Source organism: Panthera tigris, chromosome B1 (assembly GCF_018350195.1).
Source record: "Panthera tigris isolate Pti1 chromosome B1, P.tigris_Pti1_mat1.1, whole genome shotgun sequence".
Classification (NCBI taxonomy): domain Eukaryota; kingdom Metazoa; phylum Chordata; class Mammalia; order Carnivora; family Felidae; genus Panthera; species Panthera tigris.
This window is the reverse complement of record NC_056663.1, coordinates 40,509,647-40,530,888: the sequence shown is the minus strand read 5'-3', so window position 1 is coordinate 40,530,888 and position 21,242 is coordinate 40,509,647. Positions and strand designations below refer to the sequence as shown.

The following is a 21,242-nucleotide window of genomic DNA, read 5'->3' as shown; positions in this document are numbered from 1 at the left end:
AAGTCCAAAATCCAGGTGTCGGTAGGGCTGAGCTCCCGCTGCAAGCTCTAGGGGAGAATGCTTCTGTGCTTCTTCCAGCTTCTGGTGGCCCGGGGCAGTCCTTGGCTAGTCCTTGGCCGCATCACTCTATTGTCTGTCCCTGTCTTCACAAGGCCTTCTTCTCCGTGTCTGTCTTCTGGGTGTCTCAGATCAGTACACTTGCCATTGAATGTGGTTCCCACCTCAGTAGTCCAAGTTGATCTCTCAGGATCCTTAACTTCATCTGTGCAGACCCTTTTTCCAAGAAGGTCACATTCACAGGTTGCTGGACTTAAGATATGGGCAGATCTTTTGAGGGACCTTCACGCACCACAGTGCATGTCTCCATGACCTGGTTGATCCTCATCTGAGCCTGTGCTGCTTAGTATTGTCAACCACACTTTCTGTGCCCACTGTCTTAATGTAGCTGAGATTCCACTGCATGCTGCTCAGGGAGAAAACGGGACACAAAAAAGAGCCCGGGACAGAGAAGGAGAAGAACCAGGTAAAAGCCATGGAAACCAGAGCTGATGGGAGAAAGACCCACACTATGCCAGCTGCAGCGAGGTTGGCTATGATGAAAGAGTGATTTAGCCACTGGTGGTGGTTAAGAGCAAAGAGGAAAATGGGAAGATAGTTGCTTAAGGTGGAGGCAGGGTGCAAGGATGGTGTTTTTAAGATCATGGACTGGAGCGTATTTGTAGGTCAGGCAGGAGACAGTGCACTGGGAGAGTCACAGTATCAAAGAGGTGGGAGACAGTTGAGTGTCCAGGTCCTGAGAACAGCAGGGTGTCAGCTTCATGGGCATGCATGGAAGGATTGGCCTGGGGAAGGGATGAGTGACATTTCCTCCTGTAAGAAAGGAAGCAAATTTAAAAAGGAGAGATGACAAGGAGAGAAGCTTTAGGAAGGAGAGGGAAATTGAGGTATTTCCAGTGACAGCCTGATATGCCATCTGCATTCATGTGACGTTTACTGAGCGCTGACCACGTGCCCAGGAGCGAGATGAAAACTGGAGGTAAAGGGGGAAAGAAGCATGGCACCCGGCCCAGGAGCTCATAATCAGAGGGGCACACACAGGGAAGTGAATTCAAATGTGGGGCAGGAAGTGTTCAGCAGCAGCTGTGGTGCCATGAGCGTGAGCCATAGCATGAGTGTGAAGGAGCAACGTCAGCTTCAGACCTGGAGGTGAGGGAACCACAGGAAACATTCACAAGGAAGGGTTGTTTCAACTGAAAAATGAGGTGGACAGGTGGAGACGACATTCCAGAACGAAGACATTGCTCTATCAGAGGCACAGAGGCCTGAAAGAGTGTGTGTGTTCCGGGTGCTACACGCAGAGTGGCGTAGTGTGGGGCAAAAGGGTATCGTTTGGAATGAAACTGGAGAGGCAGGCGAGGACGAGCTCATGCAGGCCACACGTGCTTTCGCAGGCATAGCAAACACTAAGGAATTTGTTTTTCTCTCTCATGTCGAAGGAAGTATGGGAATGGTATGATCACATTTGGGTTTCAGAGAAATCCTTCATGGCAGCTGGAGAATGGATTTGAGACTTTGGCAAACGTCACCACTGAGCGGGGGGCGCTGCTCTGGGGACTGAAGTTGCACAGCCCTTAGGGTGCACAGGACAGGACAGTGGAAGGACTGCTCTCCTGCAGGCCCAGGCTAAGTGGAGGAGGTGGATGTCTGGGTCTTTCCACGGGTGACCATCTGCAGAGCAAAATTGGGTGCTTGACTGACTGGTTGAAGCCAGACCTTGACGTTCAGCTGGAAGGAAGGATGCGGAACCAGGATGGGTCCCATAGCTCGTGTGGCTGAGCAGGATGAAGACCCATGGGCTGCAGCAAGGGCAGGAGCCGGGTCTGTAAAAAGACGTGAGGCCAACAGATGAGAGTTCAGCTGGAAACTTGAAGTGGGGCAAAGCACGAGGTGCTGGGAAGGTTGGCATAGGTCATCTGCGGGCTGCAGGTGTGAGGAGGTGCGAGCCCCTGAAGCAGGAGGCTTAACCTCTTGACTGAGGTGGGTAGCTGCAGCAGCCAGGGGGTCAGACATATTCGTTTTCTTGTTGGCTGTCCCACAGATGGTGCAATTCACAGAAGGCCACTTACAACCTTCTGGTATGTCTCAGGCTTCTACTTGAGACAGCAAAGATGTCTCCCTCTTAGTTTCCTTATGAGAGTTTCTGAAGCAATCAAACTAATGAACGAAGCTTACAAATGCAGGTACTCCAATCTCCCTATATTTACAATCTTCTATCAAAAAGTACACCTATAGGGATGCCTGGGTGGCTTAGTCAGTTAAGCATCCTACTTCAGCTGAGGTCATGGTCCCACGGTTCGTGAGTTCAAGCCCCTCGTCATGCTCTGTGCTGACAACTCAGAGCCTGCAGCCTGCTTCGGATTCTGTGTCTTCTTCTCTCTGCCCCTTGCGTTCTCTCTCTCTCTCTCTCTCTCTCTCTCTCTCAAAAGTAAATAAGCATTAAAATTTTTTTTAAAAAGCACACCTATAGATGCAGAAAGATTTTCTAAGCCTGAATGAAGACTGTGGCCATATGCAGGGATGTTGACTAAAAATTTGTAGGAATAGCTAGTGTATTGTGACCTATTGTTTCGTGAGAAAATACCATGGTGTGAATGCAAAATTGGAATCATCCCTTTGCTCCAAAATTCTGTTGACTCTCTTTTGGTTTTGTCCTTTAGAGCAAAGTTCGTGGTCCTGTGAGTGGAAGCCCAGATAGCATGAATGCTGCTCGCCTCAGTCATTCTGGTCAGCTAATGTCTCAGCCTTCCACTGCCCCTAACAGCTTGCCTGAGTCTGTCAAGAAAAGGTAGGTCACTGTAAGGTGCCAGTGATGGCCCGGTGCACTGGGAAGTCATGGGAATAGACATGCATGTTTATCACTGATAGATCATTTTATGTGTCTAGCAATTTTGTGCATGTATTGAGTTTGTGTTTGTTAATATCCAAGCAAATGTGATATTTTGCTCTCTAGTGCCTTGCAACTTGCTAAGTAGTTGCCTTGTCTAAGGATTGGATTACTAATTGCTTAATGAGGAGATTGAACGTGCTAGTCAGTCACATGCTAGTCAGTCACATGCTATTATATAGTCCCATCAGCCATCATCTGTCATTTAGAACCAGCCTGCCCGCAGGGAGTGCCCTGTTGGCCACGCCTCAGTCATCCCGCCTCCTCCCTCTCACCTCCCACCGCTCTGAGTTACCATATTAGGGTTTTCCACCCACTGCCTCTCCTCGCCCCCCACTTCTGCCTTGCTTTCCCCTCCTGTTGCCTGGGCCACTGCCACTAAGGTGGTGAACAGAGCATTTCAGCCTTTTCTGCGAGGCCTTTGGCCTCCCTGCTTCCCATCCAGTCCTGCCTCCAAGCCCTCCCTAGTCAAATTAGTCTTCACAGAATACCACTTGATCAAGTTATTTTTTGGCCAGTAACTAGTAGTGGCTTCCCACTCCCCCGGAGGATTCAACCTGAGCCTTTTTAGACATTTACAGCCACCTCAGCCACTGTCTAGGCTGATCCCCAGTTCCCATACAGACTCCTTGCCCTGGCCCAGTGGTTCTCAAAGTCTGATCCAGACCAGCAGCATCAGCAGCATCTGGGCACTTGTTAGAAATGCAGTTGCTGAATCAGCTGCTCAGGGGCAGGGCAGAGCAGTCAGCCTTTCAGAAGCCTTGGCTGGTTTCTGATGCACTCTGAAGTTCCAGAACTTCTGTGGGCTGGTCCTGGGAGGTCCTTCCACCTACAGGACACATCTGCTTCCCTCTCCTCCAATGCCCTGACCACTCACACAGCTCTCTCTTCTTGGACCGCCTTTGGGTGTTTTTGTTTCTAGTTCAGTCCCATGCAGTTTCTTCAACATCCTCTATGTGTCGGGTCTCAGGCACTGGCAATGGTTAAAATTGTCTGTGTGGGCAAATCTATAGACCAAAAAATAGATTAATGATTGCCTAGGGCAGGTGAGGGGGAGGGTGGGAAGTGACTGGTAATGGGCACAAGGTTTCTTTTTGCATGATGAAAATGTTCTAAAATTAGATTATGGTCAAGATTGTATAATTCTGTAAATACACTAGAACTATCGAATTACACACTTTAAATGGGTAAACTTTATGGTATCTAAATTATAGATAGATCAATAAAGCTATTTTAAAAATCCTGTTCTGGGGCTCCTGGGTGGCTCAGTCAGTTAAGTGTCTGACTTTTGGCTCTCACAGTTCGTGGGTTTGAGCCCAGCATCAGGTTCTCTGCTCTCAACAGATCCTCTGTCCCCATCTCTCTCTCTGTCTCTCCTCCACTCATTCTCTTTCTCTCTCGAACAAACTTTAAAAACAAAACAAAATAGGGGCGCCTGGGTGGCTCAGTCGGTTAAGCGTCCGTCTTCAGCTCAGGTCACGATCTCGCGGTCTGTGAGTTCGAGCCCCACGTCGGGCTCTGGGCTGATGGCTCAGAGCCTGGAGCCTGCTTCCGATTCTGTGTCTCCCTCTCTCTCTGCCCCTCCCCCGTTCATGCTGTGTCTCTCTCTGTCTCAAAAATAAACGTTAAAAAAAAAATTAAAATAAAAAATAAAAAATAAAAAAAATAAAAATCCTGTTCCTGTGCTTGGGGAATTCATAGCCTATACGTTGTGGTACTTAATTGTACGTGACCTTAGATTGTTAATTCTTTCCCCAACCTACTGTGAGCTTGAGGATAGTAACCAGGTCCTGTGCCTCTTACATTGCCTTTTGGAGCTGGCCCTAAGCCTTCAACCTAGTTGGTAGCTACGTGGAAGAGGCTGAGCAAAAATGTGGCCTGTGTTCCTTCCATCAGAGTGTCATGCTTTGTAAGGTGAGTGGATTTCCAAGGCTCTGTCTTCCTGGATTTGGCATTTTCCCTCCAATGATATCCTGGAAGCCCTGGGAAAGTCATCCTGGGAGCACAGGCTGTCCATCCATGTCCTAGAGCTGAGGCTAAAATAGGACAGCGGCTTATTATACCTTTCCCTTTCTCCCCATGGCCGTTCACGACAGGTACATTTCTTATCCTGGAAAAAGAGAAAGCAGTTTAAATGAAATCAGTTCCCAGAACTTGCTTTTTCACAGATCTCAAGGAACTATGGAAATGGTGAAATTACGTGGTCTGTATATTTTTTTTCTATTTCAAAAACTGGAAAACAGGTGATTTGTGAGGTATCTTTAGATTTTGGCAGTTTAGAGAGAATTAAATTCACTTATCTGAAGTAAAGAGATCTGCTTGCTCTTTCACATTGTGAATGGTAACACTTATGGCTGAGCGTGGGCTTCTGAAAAGTGCTTAACTAGATGAAGGAGATTACTGGTCAGTGACACGGTGCTTTACGACACTCAGCATCAAAATAATTGTAACTTCATTTTTAAAATCTTGTCAAAATCCCTGTAGCATTATCTCTGAAAATTCACATTGACCATTTTCTAATAATCTGATCATTTTCCTTAGTGAAGAACTGGTGGCCGAAGCACACACGCTCTGCACCCAGCTAGAAAATGTGATGCAAGATACCATCAAAGAGCAGGACCAGAGTTTAAGGGTAATGGCCTGTGTGAATCCGACATATTCCGTGTCCTTTCTCCCCACAGCAAGCCAGAAAAAGAAAATGCAAAGGCAATCCAGCGTTTCCTCCATCTCAGTATATGCTTATGCTTTTCTAGTATAGACTTCTTCTTTTTCAGAGTAATGCTAACAATTATTGAATGGATACGAGTACACTATGTGCATTATCTCATTTAATCCTTGTAACGCTTAATTTTGATAAGGGAGGTAGCATCATTCTGAGAAGGTCTTTCTCTCCCTGTGGTTTTTGTAGCACTGCTGAGCATCTGTGTGCATGGAGGTCTGGGGCTAAAACAAGGACCTGTCACAGCCCCGCCTCTCAGGGACTCAGAGCTTAGCAGTAGGTAGTACTACTTATAGGGAAACTAACCTGATGAAAAACTGGTCAAGATACAGGTACATTTATGGCAAAGGTTCAGAGATGCTAAGCCATTCCTCAGATTTTAAAAGGCCCTTTCCTGCCAATACGGTGACCTGCTAGCCTCCCCCTAACTTTTCAGTTTCCAGAAGAATCAGAGAGGATACCACTACTAATTGTAATCACTTCTTATTTATTCAACTGTCCGTCTCTGGTTTAGGGCTTTTGCTATCTTTTATTTCTGCCCATCCTCCTTCTGACAGCGTGTATTTTGATCATTTCACTGCTTATTTGCACTCCTACCAGAGAAATAGGAAGTCTTATCAGGCCATTTCATCTGGTAGGGTTGGAAACTGGTAGCTGAGGTTAGCTCTTGGTACCACCTACCCACAGTCAGAAGTGCTATGAGCCACAGGTGGTACTAAAACTGCCTGTCTAGTTTCCATAGTCCTGGAATCTGAGGGGGTTTAAGCTAGGCCAAAGGAAAGTTCCCTTACGGTTGTGAAAATGTAGCTTTAGCTCGAGAGTACCCTGCAATAACAAGACTGTTACTAATGAGAGGATTTAAATTTCCTTCTAAATTGTGCTGGTCGCCTCCTGAGGAAGACAAACAATCCGAGGTGTATTGGTGGCCACTGTATTTTTAACATGCCTGTTGACTTTCAGTCTCTAGACTGGAGCTGGTTACAGACGGAAGAAGAAGAGCAGAATGGCCTGGAACAGGCCTCTTGACTGTGTGGGTGGCCTTGACCACCTGATGGGACTGCCTGCCCCGAGGCCCTCCCATGGTGGCCCCCGCTGTCATGATGTCCCAGCAGTCTTCGGCACCCAGGCAAAGATCTTCTCACTTCCCCAGGAGTTGTGACATTCACCGTGGGCCAGGGCTGGCGTCCTCTGCAGGCGCCGCCAGCAACTTGTCTGCACACTGGAAGTCCTGCGTCTTGGAGGCTCAGCAAACACTGATGCCAAGCATGAGCATTTAGGGAGACCAAGCCACTGCAGCTGCTTCCTCTGGTCTGGAAAAAGTTCTCAAAGTACTTTGCCCCACAGATCACTGGACAAATGTCTAACATGACTCTTTCAGGACAAACTGTGGAGGACGCTTGGTGTCAGCCTGCCCTCTCCTGACCCCTCCTGATCTCCAGAGGTCCTGATCCGCCTGTCCTCACAGCTAATGTTTCATCTGGATTTGGAACTAAACAGACTTTTAAATTGTAGACTTGGCATGGCCCCATCCTTTCTCTTCCTCTTTTCATTTCACTGCTGCTAAAATTTCCCTTTTACCCACTACTTTGGTGGTCGTGCCCCCATTGGCAAGGTCGTAGGTGAATGCCAGCTCTCCCCATCTGTAGCCCTTTCAGCCACAGAGTGACCTGCCAGCACCAGGTCAGAGAGCAGCTTCCTTCCTTCGGGTCCCGGAGACTACCTGCGAATGAGCTCTTGTGCAGAAGAACGGAAGAAAAAAAGGGTTTCTGTCAACCACAAGTCTGCTGACCCCTGTGCCCACACCTGTCCCTGCTCAGACACATCTATGTGCGGTGGTGCTGGGATGGGGGAGCGCCTGTTTCTCATATCATCTAGCAGTATTATTAAATTGACTTATTTAAAAAATAGTTTCTATATTTTGCAACATGACTCAAGCATTTATACTGGGTTCCACAACCTGTTTTTGGCAATATTTATGGTCAGGACTTAGGAACTCAAAAACCAGCTTAATGGAAAATGTTATAAAATTGAATAGTGCCTGGATCTGATGTTGTCTTAGCACAGCACTGCTTCTTTGACACTTCACAAAAGTTCTTTATGTTAAAAGCAGGAAAACAAAACGAGTTTAGATGATCACAAATAGGCGAGTTTGGTCAGAAAAGAAAGTTGGAATAGGAGGATTTTACAAACTGGCTTCCATGGAAACAGTACAAAGGGTTTCAGGGCCAAGTACATTTAGGAAATGCTTCATGCTTTAATTGCCTCTTGGAGATTCCCATTGTACACTGGCATAGTAAAGTTTCTGAGAGTCCTACAATAATAAACTGGCTTAACTGTGTAAATCTGTTTGCCAAATACCTTTGACAGCAGAGCCATTTTTCCCCCATGTGAGTGTAACATTTGATACAGCATGATTTTGGAAACACTGGTGAGGAACATAGTGGGAAATAAGACCAGAACAGGAGGCTGCAATGGAGCCAGACTGGGGAGGGAATGAATGCGAGACTAAGGGTTATGAGCTTCACTGAAGAATTTTAGCAAGAAAATGACATCACCAAAGCAATGGTTTAAAAAGGCTAACATAGGGGCTCCGGGGTGGCTCAGTGGGTAAGCAACTCTTGGTTTTGGCTCAGGTCATGATCTCACGGGTTCGTGAGTTCGAGGCCCACATCAGCTCCACACTGACAGTGCAGAACCTGCTTCGGATTCTCTCTTTACCTCTCTGTCTTCCCCCACCCCAAATAAATAAATAAACTTTAAAACATTTTTTTTTTATATTAGAGGAAAAGACTAACTGGAATATGCTAATTGATTAAAAAAAGTGAAAACCGGGAGATAGGACTTGTCCTTCCAAAATGATAAGGTAAATGTACTTTCCCCTATTCCTCCCTTTAAGTATGGCTGAAACCTGTCAACATTATCTATAAACAAATAGAGGAAGACTCTGAAAGGTAGAAGCCAGCAGACCATCTAGGGACCTTGGACCTGAGGAAGGACGTGGTGGGGAGTTCTGTGGGCTTTGCTTTTGCCTCATCTCTCCCCAATCGGGTGCTGGAGAAGCCACCCCAGAGGCACGACTGAGGAGACTGGCTCCCTCTAGCGGTATTAGATTCCCGGGGCTGCTGTAACAGATGGCCACAAACTGCAGGGCTTAAAGCACCAGAATTTTGTTCTCTCAAAGTTCTAGAGGCCAGAAGTCAGAAATTAAGATGCTGGCGTGGCTACACTCCCTTCAAGGTTTCTAGGGGAGACATGTTCCTTTCCTTTTCCAGCTTCTGCTGGCTCTAGGTGATCCTTGGCTTATCGGTACATCTGACCAGTTTCTGCATAAGTAGTTATATTGCCTCCTTTTCCATTTATCAAATCTCTCCTGTCTCTGGAGACAGGACCCATTGGATTTAGGACCCATTCCAATACTTTGGGATAGCTCCTCTTCTCAAAATCCTTAATCACATATTTTGCCATATAAGGTAATACAGGTTCTGGGAATTAGGTCATGAACCTACTTTGGTGGCAGGGGGAGGTCACTGTTCAACCCATTACACTAGTCAAAGAGCTAGGACAGGGGCAGCCTAGGAACACAGAAAATTTTTAAACAATAACCACTCAATTTCAGTTAACACTACAGAAAAAAAAAAAAAAAGTCTTACCTCTGCTAGAAAGACCAGATAGGAAGCTTAAACTTCACCAGGTGAGGAACTGGGACTTTCACTGGTGCTAAGCAGTAACAACGTCTCCCCCCACCACCCATTTCCAACATCCCGCTGGGTTAAATGGAGACCGAATGGGGAACAGTAAGGAGGCACCTTGCCCCTTCCAACCAAGTTGGTATTGGTGGAGTAATGAAGAGCCCTTCCCACTCAGGTGTCAGCAGAAGCCAAGTGGGAAGCCTGGGCTTCCACTCACCCTTGGTAGAAATGAGACAGCACTCTGCTTTCCCTGCTGGAATAATGTCAGAGCAGACCTGCTAACACAGAAGAATTAAATAAAATCTGGAGTCTCATCACCTGAAATTCTGATGTCCAGATTTCAATCTAAAATCACTCATCATACCAAGAATCAGGAAACCTCAACTGAGAAAAGATAAGACACTGAGGTGGCAAAAATTTAGAATCATCTAAGAGGGTTTTAAAGCAATCACCATAAAAAAATGCCTCAAACACTTATGACCTTGCTTGAAACAAATGAAAAAATACAAAGTCTCGGCAAAGAAACAGAAGATGCGAGGAAGAACAAAGTGAAAATTTTAGAACTGAAAAAGACAGTAACAAGTAAAAATGTCAATGGGTAGGGTCAACAGCAGAATGCAGAGTAATAAACCAGTGAGCCTGAAGATAGAACGAAAATTTCCCGACCAAAACAACAGAGAAAACAAATTGGGAAACATAACAACAGAGCCTCAAAGGCCTGTGGGAGTGTACTAAAAGAGCTAATATTGATGTCATTCAAATCCCACGAGGAGAGAAGAAAGAGGGTGTGGTTGAAAAGTAGTCAAAGTAGTAGCTGCAACTTCCCCAAATTTGGCAAAAAACAAAAATAAAACACCTTATATATTCAACAAGCTGAGCAAACCCCAAACAAGATGAACTGACACAAAGAAAGAAGTCCACACAAACACATATAGTCAAGCCTCTAAAAATTAAAAACAAAGGAAAAAATGTGTAAATCTCCAAGACATGTATTTTACTTTTGAGGGAATAAGGTGGTAGAAATTATTTGAATGACAGTGGATTTCTTATCAGAAATGAAGGAAGCCAGAAGAAATGACATATTTTTCAAGTGCTAAAAGAAAAGAACGGTCAACCCCGAATCCTTTTCCAGCTAAAATATACTAGAGGTACACTCAAAAATGTCATCTGAATGAAGGACAAAGTCATGAAATTCTCAAATGAAAGAAAAGAGAATTTGTAGACAATAGACATGCCCTAAAAGAATGACTAACTGAAGTTTTTTAAATAGAAAGAACATGATAAAAGAAGGATTCTTGGAACTTCAGAAAAGAAGGAAGAGGGGTGCCTACGTGGCTGAGTCAGTTAAGCATCTGACTCTTGATTTCGGCTCAGATCATGATCTCATGGTTCATGAGTTTAAGCCCTGTGTCAGGCTCTAACTGACAGTGTGGAACCTGCTTGGAATTCTTTCTCCCCCAGTCTTTCTGTCCCTCCCCAGCTTGTGCTCTCTCTCTCTCTTTCTTATAATAAATAAATATTTGGGGGGGAAAAAAGGAAGGAAGAATTAAATAAGGAGTAAAAATATGGATAAATACAATAGACTTTACTTTTCTGGAGTTTTCTAGACTATGTTTGATGGTTGAAACAAATATTATGACATGATTTGATATGGTTCCCAATCTATGGAGAGGAAATATTTAAGATAAATTTATTATAAATAGAAAAGGGTAAAGGGATATAAAGAGAGGCAAGTTTTCTATACTTAAAATGAATTCATAAAGTGACACTTTAAACTCAAGCATCAGGTAAACTGATAAGATTACATATGTAATATGATATCTACAGCAACCACTAAAAAAAGCTACACAAAGATATACACTTGGAAACACTATAGATAAATCAAAATGAAAACATTTTAAAAGTTGATTTGTTTTGAGAAAAAGAGCATGCATGCTGGATGGGAAGGGGCAGAGAGAAGGAGAGAGAAAAATCCCAAGCAGGCCCAACACAGGACTCAAACTCACGAACCTTGAGATCATGATGTGAACCAAAATCAAGAGTCAGATGCTTAACTGATTAAGCCACCCAGGCGCCCCTCAAAGTGAAAGTTTTAAAAATGTTTACATAACGTTAAGGAAAGCAGGAAAAAGAAAACAGAAAAAGCACCAAGAATAAGCAGGAAACAAAAAATTAAATGGCATATTTAAGCCTTAACACATAAATAATTATATTAAAGGTAAATAGCACGAATGGAAGGTACTGGTGGAAATGGAAAGAGTGTAGAGAATGTGAGTGATATGAACATTTAGTAACATATTCTATGTATATAAGTGCTTAGTACAAATTGACAATACTCTATTTACTAGTCAGCGGAGTGCTGGTTTTATCTCTATCCTTTGCTTCTGGACCCATTCTGATTAATAAATATAAGGTAGCAACTCCTTTTCCCTTCATGTCATCTTGACTCCAATTTACGTGAAATTCAAAAATTTTGAAAACAAAGCTATTATGGCATACAATTTGATGTCCCCATTGATAGAATTTCCTAGAAAAGTGTTGTTCAGTAGAACGTTGTGTGATGATGAAAATGTTCTCATCTGCAACGGCCAGTAGGTAGGTAGCTACTAATGACACATGAGTGGTGAGCACAACTAAGGAACTGAATTTTTACTTTATACTTTTTATTGGATTTCATTTTAAATGTTCATGGCCACATGTGACAAGTGGCTCCTGTATCGGACAGAGCAGTTTTAGAAGAAAAACACAGTCTTTAAAAGCTGCATTTGGAACAGAACCAGCATTTATGGATTGGCTAGTATCTGCCAGGCAATGAAATAACTTTACTTGAAATACACGTTTCATCAACTCTAGAAAGCACATTTTTTTCTCAGTGGGATATGTCTTTGAATGTGTGGCATGTCACAGATTCTGCCAGGCAATGAAATAACTTTACTTGAAATATGCATTTCATCAACTCTAAAAAGCACATTTTTTTCTCAGTGGGATATGTCTTTGAATGTGTGGCATGTCACAGATAAAGGGGTCAGGTGGCAGTTGTGTCTGTTGTCATTTACTTGTGGGAACTTGGTCCTAGCTGTCTCTGCGGAGCTGTATCCCTTTGGTATCACCCATGTGGAGTTGAATTGCCTTTTAAAATCTCTTCAGAAAGATTTCCCTTTTGGTTTGATTTGAGAAATTTACCGTGTACCCAGAAAGGCATAAAAACAGCAGTGAGCATAAATCTGACATGGTCAAATGAATACTTCTTGAGGAGATATGACGATAATTCGTTTCAAAGTAACAGCCACATTCTTAGGGGTTCTAAGACAAGAATATACCTATGGGTAGGTGAGGCTGTCTATTTGTCACTGAAATACGAGCAAAAGGACTGCTTATCACATGTCCAGCAATGCCACTGAAGGCAAGAGAAATTGCCAAATCCCTCAGAATAGCTGGAAAAATTCAAAGCAACAAGAGGCTTTGTGTGTGAGTAATCCATTTCTCATCCAGGATTATAGTTAAGACATTGTGCCATAGTTTAATTGATAGCATTTTTTTCTTAGCAGTACATAAAATTATGGCCTTTCTTACAATTTAGTGGGTTTAAGATTGTTAAAAAATATATATATAGTCTTCTATAGTCCTCACAATCCTAATGAAGTAAGTGCTATCATTATCTTCGTTTCGTCCATGAGGAAACAGAGGCATGGAGCGGTTTAATAAGGTTAAATTAAATCTGACCTTCTTGAGAGGGCCAAGAGGTCTCCCAAAAGCGACTCTTCATCCTGGAGGGGCTGTAGGAGTGGGCAGAAGTCTCACTGCCTCCCGGTTTGTTGGAATGATGGCCCCCATGGGGTGTTGTGCTCCTGCACAAATTCCTGTGCACTAACGTCAGGATGTTCAGAGGTTTTTAAAAACTTATTTATTATGGAGATTTGACAAATATACAAATACAGACAAAATCATGTAGTAAAGTTCTATATTCTAATCGCCCAGATTCAAATTTATCCATGCATGGTCAATCATATTATTTCCTCACCAGCTGTTTTATGAATGAAGAAAATCTCAGCCATCGTAACATTTCACCCATATGGATTTCATTATGTACCTCTAAAAGCTTAACCCTTTTCTTGTTGTGATTTCAACATAACTACAATACCACTTTCATAATTCTTTCATTCAGGATCCAGTCAAGGGAATGAAACTACACAGCAATTTCAACAAGGAAAGTTTCATTTAACAGGGAATTGGCTTCTAACGGGTAAAGATAACTAAGAATGCAGGAATAGCTAGAAAAGAATAGCCACTACCCCAATGGCTACAGAAGTCCCACCCCATCCCCGAGGCTGAAAGCCAGACATCATCAGAGAGGGTGTGGCGTGGCCTGCCACTGCATGATGGAGAAGTTTCCAGAGGCCCCGAGTTGGCAGACTTAGGAAACTGCTCTCTGGCACAGCGTAGGGTGGGGAGCAGCTGTCCATTGGGAGGAACTGCACCCCACAACTCACTGAGAAACTGCCAATGGGAGCGGCACAACACCTGTAGGGTGCCAGGGGAATCTTCCTGCTGGTTCCACACACTTTAGGAGCTGCCCATAGGATCCCACCAGTGTCCTTCCAGTGTTCCCTGTGGCAAAGTTTAAAATTGTGCCAGGTGCAAGGGAGAGATGTTCCAGTATAAAAAAAAAAAAAAAAAAAAAAAAAAGACAATGAAGGATGGATTTGGAATTAAGAGGCAATAGATCGGTAATCAGCACAGTCCACCCCTGTGACTACTCAGCTTCCGTATGCATCCTTCTCCATACATTTAAACTTCCATGCAGCAACTAAGCAACTCTGTTTCCACCCAACAAGATACAGCTACCCTTCATAGAAATGAAAATGTCTCCCCTTTTCTCCCCCACTCAAAAGGTGCACAAGCCCAACAGTCACTGTATCCATCACTAGCCATATGAATTACTCCCCAGATTCAGTCACACTAAGTTGTAAAGTTTATCTTCAACAACCTGCATATGAAATAACATTGGGAAGAAGGGGAGAGAAGAAAATGGATAGCATATGCAAATAAGCACATATATAATAAATGGAAAGAAAATACACAAAGTCACTGCCGTGCTTGTTTCGGTAAGTGATCTGTGTCTCCCATGCGCCTGTAACTGAGAGCTACAGGTTTATCTTCCCACTACCCATTCATATGTCCCCTGCCCTCAGCCACAGGCTCAGCTAGTCAGGATTCTTTTTCAGGTGTAGTGATACAAATTTTCATCCCTAAAGGATCCAAGTCCAAAATTGTACAGACTTTTTTTGTTTTTGCTATAATTTTGCATTAATCTTAATGATTGCACATGAATATGCCAAGCGAAGCCCCAGAAAACCCCCTGGTTTCAGGCGTAGCCCTCATTGCCCTGATTGTGTAGCAGAAACTCAGTTTCTCCTTGGCAATCAAGGTCAATCTTTCTAATCAGTAGTAAACTCTTTTTTGGCCTTTTGGCTCAGTGGCATAGGAACCCAAAATGGCCAGGTGGCAACTTCCTGTCCCAATTCAATGGAATCATTGTGGTGCTACTGGTTGAAGTATCCACCCTCCACCCTGCATCCCTTGATCACTAAGACCTCCAGACAAGCAAAGCTCAAGATTGCCAGTGTGGGAAGCCAAAATTTTGCAAGTGGGGTTTGTATATGTAGTGAGAGAAGTCACTCCTACTGTCACCCCCTTTTTTTAATGTTTATTTTTTGAGAGAGAGCAGGGGAGGGGGGCAAGGGAGGGGCAGAGAGAGAGAGACACACACAGAATATAAAACAGGCTCCAGACTCTGAGCTGTCAGCACAGAGCCTGATGCGAGGCTCGAACCCATGAAGTCTAAGATCATGACCTGAGCCGAAGTCAGATGCTTAACCAACTGAGCCACCCAGGCACCCCCCTACTTTTATCCTTTGAATCCCAGACCTGTGTATTATCATTATGGGGAGATAGCATCATATAATGATTTCTGATTCAATGTAGAGACTGCATCCTGTAAGACAGAACCCCATCTTTTTGGGATGTTGTGTCCCAACTGATACTGTAACCATGTCTTCATTAAGCTATTCCAATTTTAGTTATCCCAGCCACTTCTGGATGATAGGGTATGTGGCTGCACTTCCTTTGCTATGAAATGAGTTCTTTGATCAGAATGCTTTAGGGATTGCAGTTCTGTGAGCCCACAGACGGTGGTGCAAGCAGAAGCAGACAGAGAAGGCAAATCCATGTCCCAAATATGTATGTATTCCAGCAGGAAATGATGAGGATAAACATCTGCTCCTTCCAATATAATCAAACTACCCTTATTTGGCTGCCTTGTTTCCTGGGCAATTGTGTCAGATTGGGGGATAGTGTTAGTCTCTGTTGGCAGGTAGAGGAAGTATACATTGTTGAACTTGTAATGGATGATAGCCTCCAACCCTGTCACCATGGCTACTGTGTTCATGCCCTATTGAGTAAACTATGAGATGATGGGGCAAAAAGCCTGGCATCCACTCACCATGTAATTTTGCCAGCCTTATTATCAGGAGCCTCCTGTACAGTGGATGTCCTTTGGTAAGCATTCACATGAGACACAAATATCTTCAGTCTATGTCCATTCTGAGAGGTTTATCCACATGTCTCTTCTCTGGACTTCCTAACCAGCAATCTTTGAATACTGTACTCTGCAAGTCCTTGAGCATTCAGGCAATCCATCAGAAACAGTTCATGAATCTGGCCATCTCTTATTCCAGACAAAGGGGACAAAAACTGTATGGTTCAAAATTCTGCACACCAAGAGGACTTTCCTTCACTACCGTGCTTCAGTGCTACCCCTGAGTGGAGCTGTGTTACTGCAGCTATTTACTTTCAGGTGGCACCAGCATGTCATGTAGAGCCACCTGTAAACCAGGCGACAGTTTCTCTTCTTTAGTCAACCTGCCATAATGCATATCCTTAACATGCCACAGACATGGCTTTAGAGAGAGGAAACAAAGCAACATCAGACAGTGTTGAGGGGTCTGAGACACTAGCTCATGTCATTTACTTATACCTTTTGGATCTTCCCTCCCAGCCAATTACCCTTATCATCAAAGAGGACAAGTATTTTGACCTCTGTCACCATAGATTAGTTTTGGCTCCTTGAATTTCATATATTGCCACTTAAGTCATTTTTCAATATGTTTTATTTCTACAATTTCTTTTTTGTTGTTGCCAACAGAGAATTAATGTTGGTAAGTCAACCATGTATCTGGGAATCTTACTGAACTTTTATTAGTTTCAACAGTTTATCTTAATTCTATTGTTTTATTCTGTATAAGAATTATGCTTAGCTGCACATAATTATGGTTTTGTTTTTTCTAGTACTAATACCTTTACTGTTTGCACAATTGTGATGAGAGTGGACATCCTTGCCCTCTTTTGAGACTAGAGTTTCTCTGTCAACAATTATGTTTACTGTGGGCTTCTGGCAGAATCTTTATCAAGTTAAGGATATTTTCTACTATTCCAGTTTTCTGAGTCCTTTTAAAATCACAAAATGAGGGGCGCCTGGGTGGCTCAGTCGGTTAAGCAGCTGACTTCGGCTCAGGTCATGATCTCACGGTCCGTGAGTTCAAGCCCCGCGTCGGGCTCTGTGCTGACAGCTCGGAGCCTGGAGCCTGTTTCAGATTCTGTGTCTCCCTCTCTCTGACCCTCCCCCGTTCATGCTCTGTCTCTCTCTGTCTCAAAAATAAATAAACGTTAAAAAAAATTTTTTTTTTTTAAAATGTAAAATCACAAAATGAGGGGCACCTGACTGGGTCAGTCGGAAGAGCATGTGACTCTTGATCTCTGGGTCATGAGTTCAAGCCCCATGTTGGCTGTAGAGACTACTTTAACAAAATAAATAAAATAAAATCACAAATTGGCTTGAACTTTATCAAGTGCTTTTTGTCTGTATATTGAGACAATCATGTGGTGTACTTTTTCCTCTCACTTGTTACTGTGAGGAATCTGTTAAAATAAAAAATATTGTTAGATTTTTCTGATGTTAAACTGATCTTGCATTGGTAGAATAAACTCTATTTGCCCACAATTTTTTAAATAGACTTTTTTTTAATGTTTATTTATTTTTTAGAGAAAAGAGAGACAGATCACTAGCAGGAGAGGGGCAGAGAGAGAGGGAGACACAGAATCCGAAGCACGCTCCAGGCTCTGAGCTGTCAGCACAGAGCCCAATGCAGAGCTCAGACTCACAAGCTGTGAGATCATGACCTCAGCCGAAGTTGGATGCCCAACCGACTGAGCCACCCAGACACCCCAATAGACTTTATTTTTTTAAACCAGTTTTAGGTTTACAGCAAAATTGAGTTGAAGGTACAGAAATGTCCCATATACCCTTTGCACTCACACGTGCACTGCCTCCCCCACCATGGACATCCCCCACCAGAGTGATAACATTTGTTACAATTGATAAACCTACATTGACACTTCATTATCATCTAGAGCCCATAGTTTACGTTAGACTTCACCTTTGGTGATGTACATTCTATGGGCTTGGACAAATGTATAATGGCATGTATCCACCATTATAGTATCATACAGAATAGTTTCACTGCTCTATAATTGTTTTTAAATTCAGTTACTTAATATTTTGAGATTTCTATATTTATTTTCATATTTGAAATGGGCCTATACTTTTCTCATGGACACTCAGAATGTGTGTTCTATGCACTTGACGGTAAATCTTGACTTTTTCAATGGTTGATGTTCATGGTCTTACCTATCATCTTTATGTTGATGGCTACATTTTTATCCCCAAACTTCAAATTTGTACATTTACCTGTGGTAAACATATCTAAATACTTCAAAAATACTGAATTTATTCTCCCCCACCCCCCACCCCCAAACCTGTTACTTGTATATTTTTTATTTCAGGTAATGACACTGTCATCTACTAAGTCCTATAAGGCAGAGATTAGTGATCGTCCTAGACTATTCCTCACTCCTCTCATCCAGGACCCACCTGTTTTTCACCTCTTAAGTTTAAAAACATTTTCCTCTCTGTCTCCTGCCTTAGGTTCTTAAATAGTCTCCCTGCTTTCTAACATCTCCCACTTATCAAAAATTCATCCTCTATAGTACTGTTAGAATAAAAATTGGAAAATGCTACTTGAAACCTTCTGTGACCCTACAGCACCCAAAGACTAATGTCTAGTCTCCACAGGCTGGCACACATTGACACTCGTCTTTATTTCTAACCTCATACTCCACCAACTTCTGTGCAGTACTCTATTTTCCTGATATATACCACATTATTTCTCCTTTGGGAAGAGTTTTTTACATGCCTTACCTAATCGAATCCCGTTCATCCTCACTGGTGGCTCTTCCTGTTTCTTGACTAATTCTGGGACATCTTCCTGACCTCTAAACTAGTACCTGCCCCCCTCACCAACACACACACATTAACAGTTCTCTTCTCTAATCTCTTATTCCCAAAGTGATTGAATCCTGCTTCATGGTTTTAAATATCATACAGATGCTGATGGTTTCAAAATTACACCTCCAGCTCAGACCCCTCTCCTGAACCTCAAGATAATGTATCCAACTGCCTCTTCAGCACTGTCAGCTGGATATACGTCTCACTTCCAAAAGTCAACTCCTGATTTTTCCTTCCCAGACTTGTTCTTCACTGTCTTCCTAATCTCCTTAAATGACAGCCCCATTCTTCCAGTTACTCAGTTGAATAACCATGGATTCACCCCAACTACTCTCTGTTTTTTCACACCCTACATCCAATTCATCCAATGAATCCTGTTGGTTCAACTTTTGGAATATATCCAGAACGTGAATACTTACCATTTCCTTCAGCATTACTCCGGCCCAAACTGCCATCACCTCTTGCCTGGATTATTGCCTTAGCTTCCTAATCAGTCTCCCTGCTTGTGTCATGTGCTTCCTCTCCTAATCTTCCAGGATAAGTCTTTTAAAATCTATACCAGATCAAATCACTCCTGTGCTTAAAACCCAACTCCAAAGGTTCCCACCTCACTTGGAGTAAAATCCAAATTTCTTACAATGGCCCATGATCTGGCCCCTGCTCCCTGCTGCTACTCTGACCTCACTTTCTACTTTTACTTTGCTGCCACTACTCTGGCCACTTCTCTATCCCCTGCACATGCTGCACGCTCCTCTGGTACCATTATCTGTCACTCTTATCTTTGCTCACACTGTACCACCCACACTATCTTCATTGTTTATCCTTAATGAAAGAAAAAGGTTTCATTTCAAATTAGGTTTTGTTGGTATCAGCATATGTTAAAATGGTCACATACTTTGTATCAACTTGCCTAGAACTTTTTAGTTTCAGCCTTAGAGCCTACAACTGCTTTTCCCTCTGCCTGGATCACTTTCTCCCCCAGATACCCTCATGGCTCCTTTCCTTTTCCTTTACATTTCTGTTCATAATGTAGCCTTATCAGAGGCCTTTATAGGACATCCTCTCTATACTGGTACCCATCTCCTATCCCACCACCCAAGGACTTCCCTGTGTAACTTTGTTATCTTGACTTATCTGTTTTTATGCCACTATCACCACCAAATGTATTTATTTGTCCCTCCACACCCCCATTAAAAAGCTTCACAAGATGGGACTTGGTCTGTTGATTGCTATATACACAGCACCCAAAGCAGGGCTTGGCACTTGACAGGTGTTCAATAAAGGTATGTTGCATGAATGAGCACTTTCTATCTTGTACATATTTTGTCAGAAGTGCTTAGCACTATCTCTTTAAAGGGTTTAGGTTTTTGGAATCCTGAAATGAGAGACTAGGGGCTTTCAGTTCTGTCTCTTCTTTATGCTGAGGAAATGAAACAAGTAAAAGTATTTGCTTGGGATGGGTAGAAGGGAAGAGAAAACTGACAGTTCATATTTCCAAAATATCATCACTCAAGGCAGTTCTTCTCATTTTCCCAGGCTTGTAACTTCTAAGGTAGAGAATGTTGGGGTATTTTTAGTTGTTTTTTTTTTTTTTTTTTTTTTTTTTGTAAAAGCCAAAACGTTATTTCTGTGTGGAAATTTGAGGACTTTTATCATTTGATTTACTCTATCACCCCCAACCAACTTTGGCTCACTCCTTTGAAATTGTGTGAATCTTTGCAGTTTTCACAAGTTATATGGCTTTTAATCTTTTAATCCCTCTTACTCCTTTTCCCCTACTATGCTGAATCTGATTCAATAAAAGTTTACCTAGAAAAAAAGTTATCCAGTTAGGAGCCCTTAAACAGTGCTCAGTGTTTTTTCCAAATTAGGTTTTGTTAGTGACATATCTAAGGGTAACATGTCAGTGTAATCAACTTGTTTCAGTTTGTTCAGAACTTTCTGGGTTTGAGCCCTGAAAATTCTGCATCCCAGGAAACCCCTCAGTCCCCCTACATCATGATGTGTCAATCTCTTCTGTAATTTAAAATATTTGATATTTAAGCAAAATTGCAATTTAGGATATTCATTCAGTACATGTTTATTACCTACTCTGCGGCAAACAAAAATTAAGTCCTACTGTGATGGAGCTTACAATTCACATTAGGGGAGGAAAAAATAGAGCAGGGAGTAGGAAGTAGGCAAATAACACATGTGTAAGTTTCCAATCATTTTCATGGAGTGGAGTAATTCCACAGTAATAGAGAGGGCGTGGGTGTTGTTGCTCAGGAATGTGACAGCGATGTGACTACCTGGCTGAGACTGGAACGATGCGAAGGCAGCCAGGCAAAGCCCTGAACAATGAGAAAAGAACCCTGAAGCAGGTACATGTGTGTGCTACATAACGACATGTGTGAACTAACAAAGGGAAAAGTGGCAAGAACTGGAGTAAAAGAGTTGAAAGGAGGTAGATCACATTAGACCTTGCAGGCCCTGGGGAGGAATTTG

General features: G+C 42.9%; 1 protein-coding gene across 9 annotated transcripts in view; it reads left to right on the top strand.

The window, feature by feature from the left end:
• Nucleotides 1-7,570, top strand: part of IKBKB (inhibitor of nuclear factor kappa B kinase subunit beta) — a 74,287-nt gene extending 66,717 nt beyond the window's left edge. For 8 of the 9 annotated variants that reach the window (XM_042983374.1, XM_042983373.1, XM_042983371.1 and 5 more), the window contains 3 exons: nucleotides 2,718-2,845; nucleotides 5,486-5,576; nucleotides 6,624-7,570. In XM_042983374.1, the coding sequence (XP_042839308.1) occupies nucleotides 2,718-2,845; nucleotides 5,486-5,576; nucleotides 6,624-6,689 (285 nt within the window). In that variant the 3' untranslated portion in view covers nucleotides 6,690-7,570. The remainder of the gene's footprint in view (nucleotides 1-2,717; nucleotides 2,846-5,485; nucleotides 5,577-6,623) is intronic. The other variant, XM_042983375.1, reaches the window with a different exon arrangement.
• Nucleotides 7,571-21,242: the final 13,672 nt, after the last annotated feature.